The following is a 10,496-nucleotide window of genomic DNA, read 5'->3' as shown; positions in this document are numbered from 1 at the left end:
AAATATTTTAAGGGGGGGGTTAGAAGGATTACTTTATCCTATCCTAGGTATTCCTTAAAGAGGTGGGGTTTCAGGTGTCTCCGGAAGGTGGTGATTGACTCCGCTGTCCTGGCGTCGTGAGGGAGCTTGTTCCACCATTGGGGTGCCAGAGCAGCGAACAGTTTTGACTGGGCTGAGCGGGAACTGTGCTTCCTCGGAGGTAGGGGGGCCAGCAGGCCAGTGGTGGATGAACGCAGTGCCCTTGTTTGGGTGTAGGGCCTGATCAGAGCCTGAAGGTATGGAGGTGCCGTTCCCTTCACAGCTCCGTAGGCAATCAGACACCAGAGACTGATCGACAGTGACAGGTCAGAATGAATCCACTGACATTTTAAAGCTAAATTGTGCTATCAAATGCTACATAGAATACTTTGGAAATGCAAATTGTGCTAATGATATATATCCACATATTATTACATTGCCACACCACTGTACTGTTCAAAATCAATCACTTTGGATTTAGCCACGCAGACACCCTTAAACATGCGATCCTTAATGGGAGGCTGGGCGCCCCCTTTCTGATGGAATTTCCCGGCAGAAACACTGCCAAGGGTGTGCTGCAATTTGCTGGATGACGCCATACGCAGGCAGTGGGACAACCATATAAGGTGGATAATAGGCGTGGTCCGATAACAGGACGTCAGTTGAAGGGTGACGTGAAGCATTCACGAGCGTTAGAACTTCAACGATTTTGCGCAGCTTCACAGATTTATAAACACTGCTCAGGCTGATTGTATCTATGAATATAGTAGGAACCAATGTATATGACAGACAGATTTGTGAAAAAACGCAACAAAATACAGTGTACTTCACATTTTGAGCATACCCAACGTTATCAGTTTATGTACGTATGCGGGGAGTAATTTTTTTTTAAACATGTTTTCCTGAAAGTGTATTATTAATTCACTGTTACGGTGCGTAACATCCTAGATACTATCACCTGATTTCGGATTAAACGATAAACATTGCTATACCAAGTCCAGTGTTTGCATGGTTTCGATGCAAGTTGTTTACTCTTTGGTCTGAAGAAAAGTAGTCGAAGTATGTCATCTGCTGCGCACGATCCCGCCATGCAGTCGACTTTGGACCAGAGCAAATTGGCTCCACAGAACTTGCTGTCAAATACATAAAACGATATTGAAACGGTAAGTGTCTATTGAATTCGTGGCATAGCACGTTTCTGTTGTCGATCAACATGAGCGCAAAACATGGAGAACTTTAATTTGTAAACAGAATAGCGTGGTAGTATACAATGTGTGTTTTGAAGGTTTCGTTGTTTGTTTGTTTTTTTACTCAAGGAGTTATGATGTGATTTAGAGAGCCTGTCAACATGTATTTTGTACACACACACCCGCACATATTGTTACACTATCTAATCTGCGACGGTAACAGTGTTGCAACATAATACTTCAATGTAACACAAAAGGTTGCCTGAAATTTCGATGCAATTGGCTGGGGACTGGGGGCTCCACGAGGAGGATAGAAACACTGAAAGCGGCTCTGCTTGTTTTCCCTCGTTTCCTGTATTTCTCGCTGTGTTAAATGGCAATTCTGTGTACAGCCCACGCCTCGCTCTGTTGCTGCCTGCTTTTATCACAGTCGAAATGAATGTCAATGTTCTGTAAACAATGGGCCGACACGGATACCTTTGTCTGACATGTCATTACATGTGAATTGGTTTGGATGTACTAAAGTGATAATGATTTGCTTGCACGATACTTGTACAGTGCATGCTATCAGAAACTTATTTTGCTTTCATTATGAATACCCTGTAGCCTAGTTCCTTCCTCTGAGCTAAGCAAACAGGCCTGGCCTGCACAAAATCTTGTTGAAAACATACTGTATTAACAGTCATTTTTCTCATCCTCTGTCTTTCAGGGTCCTGCACATGAATGAGGGCCACAAGGGGATCTAGGGCCACCGTGACTGCAAACTTCTTCAGATCTGACTTGGGGGAGGAGGGTTGTGTGGTCTCCACCCTATACCCTTTCCTGTAGGACTTATGTTTCCTCCCAAATCCTTCTGTTCTCTCTATTAAATAAAGCAGGCCACAACAGTCCCAGACTGAGGCAGTGTAAACAGGCACACTTGGTCTTGTCCCTGTTTTACACTTAATTGACTGGGGAAATATAAAGGACACAGACTTTTTTTTTCCGCTGTTGTTTTTTAGCTAGATTATTAGTATGAGTCTTCCTCCCCAGCAGAAAGTGATCCCTGATAAGTGTGGGGGCAAACATCGGACTGTAGCTGCCATGAAGGAGCCCTCAGTGCAGCACGTTGTGGCTTCTGATGTCTTCTATGGGGGTATTGGCCCCCCGGCTCTGGAGTCTGCTCACGGGGTCGTTGAGCCTGGAGGCCACGGCTCTGGGGTTTTCAACCCAGAGAAGGGGCCCCAAAGTCGGGCTCACTACCAGCAGACTGCCCCTGTCAAATGGATGCACCAGGACCCCATCCAGGCCCCTGGCTGGTCTCAGGAAGCTCCCGGGCCTATGCCAACAAATCCATGGGGGCAGAACTTTGGCCCGTTTATGGGCAGCTTGAACAACGTTAGGGGCCAGGTGGCTTTCCCCAAGGGGAGCCACGATGGAGGAGCTGCTTTGCAGATGGGGCCAGCAGAGAAGCAGGCTCCAGGATCCATGGCCCAGGATAGGGGCTTAGAGTGGGAGCAGCATGGTGCGGCGGCCGCCATACGCCAAGCCCAGCTCCAGGCCCTCCAGCAGGGCCATAAGGGTGTAGCCCTCCAGGCTCAGAACCCCCATGCTCCCCCCTCTCACCCCTCCATGCAACAAGGGTCCTTGTTGCAGCCCTTCCAGCTGGCGTTTGGACCCACCAAGCAACACCTTCCATCTGGGTACTACCAGGTGTTCCAAGGGGGAACCAAAGCCATGCCCAACCTGAACTACAACGAGCAGTCTAAAGCCCAGCAACAACACCAACTGATGCAGCTTCAGATGCAACAGCAGCACCAAATGCACCAACAACATCAACAACAGCACCAGTTGCACCAGTTGCAGCAACATCACCAAATGCAACAGCATCAGCTCCAACTGCAGCAGCAAATGCAACAGCAGTTTCACAAGCAGCAACTACAACAGGAGCAACGGCAACAAATTCACCAGTTGCAGCAACAGCAGCAACCACACAGTTTACCGCCACAAGAAATACTGCAGCCACAGTCTCAGCAAAAGCAACAGCCAAACCAACACTTCCTTAGCTACAACCAGCCCCCTGACAACTGTCCGTCTAGCGCTAGCCCCCCACCCTCTCAGAAGTACAAGCCTCCGTCAGTGGAAACTCATGGACAGGGACAGACACCGGAAGTAGAGACCCCAGCCACTGATCTGTCAAGCCCACCCTGCAACCCCTGCCCTCCAATGGTCACACCTAACCCCATGTCACCCTCCTCCGACGCACCTTTGGCTGCCCCCCGCCGCTCCCGCCGCCTCTCCAGAGACGGGCTGTCCCCCCTGGGTGGCCTTCCCTCACTAACCTCCTTGAACCAGCCCTCCAGGGAGGTACCCCAGAACAGCGTGGTGGCCGGAGGAGAGGAAGGGAGGATGGGGGAGGGCCAGGGTCCCACGGGGGGGGTCATCCAGAGTACCCGTCGGAGGGCGTCAAAAGAGATCAATCTGGAGACTCTGGCCCAGAAGGCTTCCGAGATGGAGTCGATGCCCGCTGCCAAGGTTGCCAAGATATCCAAGGTTTGTTTGCACTGTTTTATTTAGTTCAACCAGGCCTAAAACCTGTTCCAAGTTCAAGTTAATTTCATTCACATAGTGGCCTGGGGTTGTCCAGCGGTCTAGGCCGCTGCTTATGGATCACATGTACTGTGTAGCGCTGCGAGCATGGATTTGAATCTGACCCAATGTTGTAGCACACTCTTATCTACTTCTCTCTCTCTCCTGTCCAATAAACCCCAAAATACAATGACATTGTTAAAAATTCTTGCTGTGCCATAAAGGCCTGCACAATGGGTCAGGGAAATCGATATTGATTTAGTTACTATTTTCCTGATGTATTTCCTGAAGGGAAAAATAAGGGGACCTGACGATTTTGAAGTTAGATTAATTCCCGGATGATGGGAGAACTGATTGTGTTATTCCTGTACTTGGCTGCCACTGTGACCACTACAATGCACTGTTCCTCTTTCAATAGGAAGAGCATGGTTTCTATGTAGAAGGTCTGTCATCTTGACTTTGACAGTTGGCAAGCTGTTTGGTTTGTTTATAACTGGCAATCCAGCTATTCGGCCTAGCGCATGCACACACACACTCTCTCCATCTACTGTACATCCTCCTCATACACAGGGTACTTGTGCAGCCTGAAAAGTGTCTTTTCCTGAGAATTTCTGGTGAATCCTCTGCTTTCATAGGAAAGCCTACATCCCACACAGGAGTCTTCTGAGGGGAGGAAAATCTTGATTGGATATTTCTTTCTCTTTTCTTTCCAACACAAACTGAAGAGATGAAATCAGAAGATTGTTAAAATTATTGTAAAGATTAAATAGAAACCAAATCTTTAGGCCTTCAAGGCCCTCGGTTCCCCACTGAGTATAATGTGGATAGTACAGGGATGTCACAGGAGGTTGGTGGCACCTTAATTGAGGAGGACGGGCTCGTGGTAACGGCTGGAGCTGAATCCTATCAAATGCCATTCCATTTGCTCCATTCCAGCCATTATTATGAGCCCGTCCTCCTCTATTAAGGTGCCACCAACCTCCTGTGACATCCCTGTACTATCCACATTATACTCAGTGGGGAACCGAGGGCCTTGAAGGCCTAAAGATTTGGTTTCTATACAATAATTTTAACAATCTTCTGATTTCATTTCTTCAGTTTGTGTTGGAAAGAAAAGGGTTAAAACTGAAGAGAAAAAAATATCCAATCAAGATTTTCTTTGATTGTCTCTGGGTAGAAACATTCTAGCTCAGCCAGCCAATTGGCTAAGCCTTCAGAAGCTGAAGGCCTCTGCCATTCCATAGACTGTAAAAAATATGGACGAAACCATCGATGACATAGACCCCTTGTTTCCTATGAGAATGCTCAGTGGCGTATTTGAAAAATCAGAATTGCCATATGAGCATGTCACCATCTTGCTACATTGAGGAGTTTTTGGAAACATCGCATGGGCAGTTTGAGTTACTCTCGGACAGTGGTTCCCAAACTGTGGGGCCCCTATTTATTATTATGATTTTTTTTAAGGAACTCAGTCCGGCTTTCGACTTACTCTTAAAGTTATAATAGTAGAATGCACAAGGTGACATTTCGAAATTGGTTAGTTACATCATCAGTTTTTCTCTTGTGATGTCAGTCATTGCATACCTTAAAGAGATTTTTATGAAAAACTAGCCCATGTCAGCGAATGTTTTTTTGCTTGTTTGTTTGCCCATATGAGTGAAAAAGTTAGGGAATCCCTGCTCTAGGAAGTGGCGTTGTAGGCAAGCAGCTCCCTCATTGGGTGTCTCAATCGAAAGGCCGACCGAGGTACTGCATACTGCCATTAGCAACTAAATTCTCATTTTAACTACGTCTGTGTGATTTTAAAGCAGTGTATGGTTGGGGGGCAGGAACATAATTACAAACAATTTGTAGACTACAAATTGACCGCAAGAAGCCCGAACTGATATGTTTGGCTAAAACATAATAATTTCAAACCTTGCTTACATTTGTTTACAATCACATTAGATCTCTCTATTATGTGTGGGATTTCTTTCTAAATTAAAATAACTTGGAGCTGGTGTTTTTTTGTCTTTAAAAAAAATTATAATTGTATTACCTTTATTTAATTAGGCAAGTCAGTTAAGAACAAATTCTTATTTACAATGACGGCCTAGGAACAGTGGGTTTAACTGCCTTGTTCAGGGGCAGAACGACAGATTTTTACATTGTCAGCTCGGGGAATTGATCTAGCAAACTTTCGGTTACTGGCCCAATGCTCTAACCACTAGGCTACCCTGCCGCCCCTATGACCCACAATAAAAATTGCACCCCAAAAATGTTATATATATATATATTATACTCACAATACCGATCAAACGTTTTAGAACACCTAGTCATTCAAGGGTTTTTCTTTATATTTACTATTTTCTACATTGTAGAATAATAGTGAAGACATCTACACTATGAAATAACACATATGGAATCATGTAGTAGCCAGAAAAGTGTTAAACAAATCAAAATATAATTGATATTCTTCAAATAGCCACCCTTTGCCTTGATGACAGCTTTGCACACTTGGCATTCGCTCAACAAGCTTCATGAGGTAGTCACCTGGAATGCATTTCAATTAACAGGTGTGCCTTGTTCATTTGAGGAATTTCTTTCCTTCTTAATGCGTTTGAGCCAATCAGTTAGGGGTGGTATACAGAAGATGGCCCTATTTGGTAAAATACCAAGTCCATATGGCAAGAACAGCTCAAATAAGCAAAGAAAAACGACAGTCCATCATTACTTTAAGACATGAAGGTCAGTTAATCTGCATAATTTCAAGAACTTTGAAACTTTCTTCAAGTGCAGTCGCAAAAACCATCAAGCGCTATGATGAAACTGCGTCTCATGAGGACCGCCACAGGAAAGGAAGACCAAGAGTTACCTCTGCTGCAGAGGATATGTTAATTAGAGTTAACTGCACCTTAGATTGCAGCCCAAATAAATGCTTCACAGAGTTCAAGTAACAGACGCATCTCAACCTCAACTGTTCAGAGGAGACTGCGTGAATCAGGCCTTCATGGTCGAATTGCTGCAAAGAAATGACTACGAAAGAACAGAAATAAGAAGAGACTTGCTTGGGCCAAGAAACATGAGCAACATTAGACTGGTGGAAATCTGTCCTTTGGTCTGATGAGTCCAAATTTGAGATGTTTGGTTCCAAATGCCGTGTCCTTGTGAGAAGCAAGAGTAGGTGAACGGATGATCTCCGCATGTGGTTCCCACCATGAAGCATGGAGGAGGAGATGTGATGGTGTGGGGGTGCTTTGCTGGTGACACTGTCGGTGACTTATTTAGAATTCAAGTCACACTTAACCAGCATGGCTACCACAGCATTCTGCATCCATATGCCATCCCATCTGGTTTGCGCTTAGTGGGACTATCATTTGTTTTTCAACAGGACAATGACCTAAAACACACCTCCAGGCTGAATAAGGGTTATTTGACCGAGGAGAGTGACGGAGTGCTGCATCAGATGACCTGGCCTCCACAATCACCCGACCTCAACCCAATTGAGATGGTTTGGGATGAGTTGGAAGAAAAAGCAGCCAACAAGTGCTCCGCATATGTGGGAACTCCTTCAAGACTGTTGGAAAGCATTCCTCATGAAGCTGGTTGAGAGAATGCCAAGAGTGTGCAAAGCTGTCATCAAGGCAAAGGGTGGCCACTTTAAAGAATATAAAATATACTTTGATTTGTTTAAAACTTTTTTTGGTTACTACATGATTCCATATGTGTTATTTCATAGTTTTGATGTCTTCACTATTTTTCTACAATATAGTAAAAATAAAAAAACTCTTGAATGAGTAGGTGTGCCCAAACTTTTGACTGATACAGTATATTTAAGTGATAATTCCACAGAAGCCATGTTTGTAGGATATAATGGAACGGGTGCTGTTAGGCCTGAGACCAAGTCGAGGGCTGGCAAACCGTACCAATATCCTCCAAACACCGGCTTCTAGGGCAGTATCAATTTTACACAACGGGTTACCGACATATTCAAATATGATTTGACATATTGTCATTAACTTTATTTTGATGAATTTATTCATACTATTTCATCTTTCCACAAGATATAGTCCCAACACAAATCTCGGGTTGCTACCCAAGCCGGCCGGCCGTTCGTTCTATCAGTTCGGTTGCCAGAAATGCGACCCAATCGTTCAGTCTTTTTGTTCTATAACTATGGACGCGACACAGTCGTTCGTTCTAACTGTTCCATTTCCGTACTGGTTGGCAACGTTCTTATCCCTTGCTTGCTAGCTATGAAACTAACTTACAGTCATGTCAAACAGTGCAGCAAGAATAACAGTAAAGTAGCTTCATTTGCATTTGTTTAACCTGTTTTCTAGTGACAGTTATTTGGATACATTCATAACAATGAGCTATTTTTGCGCGATTTCGCCTGGCATAGTAAATGTGCTCTCTCGTCAGGACACTGTTGTTCAGAGGAGCTAGCCAACAACACCGCTAACACAATCACTTCAAACTGAAGCTGGAAAGATGGCAAACTAGCTGCGTTTCATTTTACCTGTTTTCAATTGATCATTTTTATGGATATATACAAAGAACTATGTTGATTCATGATTTCGGCTGAGAAAAGCTGCCTGCCTGTCTGTCTCATCCCGACACGTTCATTACTATGGGACAGCTGGCGATCGAATGTTTCAATTTTCAAAATGTTGCAAATGTTAGAGATACAGACAGCAAAGTTTATACAAATCTCCACTGTTGAAAACGAAATGTTATTCTAAAAGAAATGTGAGATAATTTCTAGATGTTTTTTATAGTGGAGATCATGTTTATAAATTGCCTGACTGGGCTGATGAGACGGTACATTGCACATTCAGATGTAACAGAGTAAATAGGCATTTTAATGTCATAGATTTAGCTGGTGGTAGCTAGTGGAATAGTCACTGTCTGGAATGTGGTTTTAACGAATCAGGATAAGACCCACCTGTTACATAAATATATCGGTTTTTATTTATTTATTTGCTCAGAAAACTTGGGGGGCCAAATTAAACCACCTGTGGGCCACCAGTTGGGGAAACCTGTTTTAAAGTAATTGGTCGAAGGATCTGGTGAAATAGAAGTAATTATTGGTACCATGATTGTGTTCTTTAAAAAAAACAATTATACTGAACAAAAAAATAAACACAACATGTAAAGTTGTGACTGATATCCTTCTATGAACTCTAACTCAGTAAAATCTTTGAAATTGTTGCATGTTGCATTTAGATTTTTGTGTATAACCAGTGTATAACCATGAATATTGACCACAAAGATTGCCATTTCCCCATTCACTATAATGGGGGATCCTGTTTTCTGCAAACAATGCCTGCAGTACCACAGTCAGCCTTCAACTTGAAATCCTCAATGCGAGGGTGCAGCTGTTCTTCCCTGTGCTATTCAACTGTATTGGAGCACAGTTTTGGAGCCAATCACATTTTGACTTGCAATGGGTGGGCCTGTTGGAGGGAAAAAGGTGACCTGTCTCGGCCTTCGAGAAGGCCTAGACACTTCACTACTGAGAGCGCAAGAGAAAATATAATTTGGGAAGCAGTAGTTTTCCTATGGTAACGCAATAACTTTAGCTAGCTTGTGTTATAGCAGTGTGATTGGCGACAGCAGCTAATATCAACGTCAAGGTGGATGTTTTTGCTAATTTGTTAGCATCACCCTTTTCAAGATTAACTTTCAATTCTTTTTACAAATGATCACGGGAAAGCATTCACAAGCATTTACAAGCATTTCGCTGTACAAGCATTTACAAGCATGAAAACTATCTCTTTGAAAATAATGACTGTGAAACATTGTTGCATTTAAACTATCACCGGTTATTGTGATGAGCGTGATAACATATATTTACAATGGGAAGTAATAGCTGGTTTGTTAATTCCATTTTGAAAATGAAACAGTTGTTCTTTTATATTCTTGTGATTTCATGGGGCCTACTGGAGTGAATGGTCTGCTTATTCTTTAACGTTATTTGATGCTGTGTGTGCCATGGAGTGCACAAGTATTACGGCGCTGTCCTTTCAGCACCATGAGCCTGTCACCTTTGATGTGACACTGTTGTTGTCACTATTGGTGATAGTGGTGTTAGGCTGCCATAGGTTGTGTAAACAGTGTGTTTTTTTGTTTCACTGATCGCATTATTTTATGCTGTGTGTCATATGGTGTGTCCATGGCAAGTGTGTGTGGCAGCCCGAAGCGCAGCCAGGCCTGTTTCATTAATTCATAATGTCATCAAAAAGCATTGCTCTTCCTTCACTAGAACTAGAATGGTTTGACTACAGAAGATATGTCGGGCACATTAAGTGATGCTATGTTTTCTGTTATTTTTGTTTGATTGATACAACATATTGGAAGATTTTTTGGTCCCTCTGAAGGCCTAGGTCCTCTAGTCACAATTCAACACTGATTATACTGTTGTGAGAAAAGAGAGCGATCCCTAGCCTTGCTGTCCGGAATTTGATATTCACGTTTCCCTAGGGCACACCCACTGAAGCAGCTGCATTTTTTTTTCAGCTCTTGTTTTTTAAAGGCATAACATGCTGACAAATCCACTCACCAAGTGATAAAACGCATTGCTCTGCTTGTTGTCATTCTGTTTTAAACCTGCCTGCACTTCAGCCCACAGGGAAGCCGTGTGTGTGTGTGTGTGTGCAGCCTGCAGAGATAGCGAAAGAGAGGCTGGGTGCAGACTGTTGAAGCAGCTGCATGTCTACACACCTCCACATTCCTCAGGGC

At 43.7% G+C, this 10,496-nt stretch overlaps 1 protein-coding gene across 4 annotated transcripts in view; it reads left to right on the top strand.

Moving 5' to 3' along the window:
• The first annotated feature begins 92 nt into the window (after positions 1–92).
• Positions 93–10,496, top strand: part of LOC106607579 (mitotic deacetylase-associated SANT domain protein) — a 38,415-nt gene continuing 28,011 nt past the window's right edge. For 2 of the 4 annotated variants that reach the window (XM_014204655.2, XM_014204653.2), the window contains exons 1-2: positions 775–1,181; positions 1,915–3,737. In XM_014204655.2, the coding sequence (XP_014060130.1) occupies positions 2,220–3,737 (1,518 nt within the window). In that variant the 5' untranslated portion in view covers positions 775–1,181; positions 1,915–2,219. Of the gene's footprint in view, positions 345–770; positions 1,182–1,914; positions 3,738–10,496 lie in introns of those variants that run through there. The other 2 variants (XM_014204654.2, XR_006770263.1) reach the window with 2 other exon arrangements.

The sequence above is a fragment of the Salmo salar genome, chromosome ssa06 (assembly GCF_905237065.1).
Source record: "Salmo salar chromosome ssa06, Ssal_v3.1, whole genome shotgun sequence".
NCBI lineage: Eukaryota > Metazoa > Chordata > Actinopteri > Salmoniformes > Salmonidae > Salmo > Salmo salar.
This window is presented reverse-complemented; position numbering and strand designations above follow the sequence as displayed.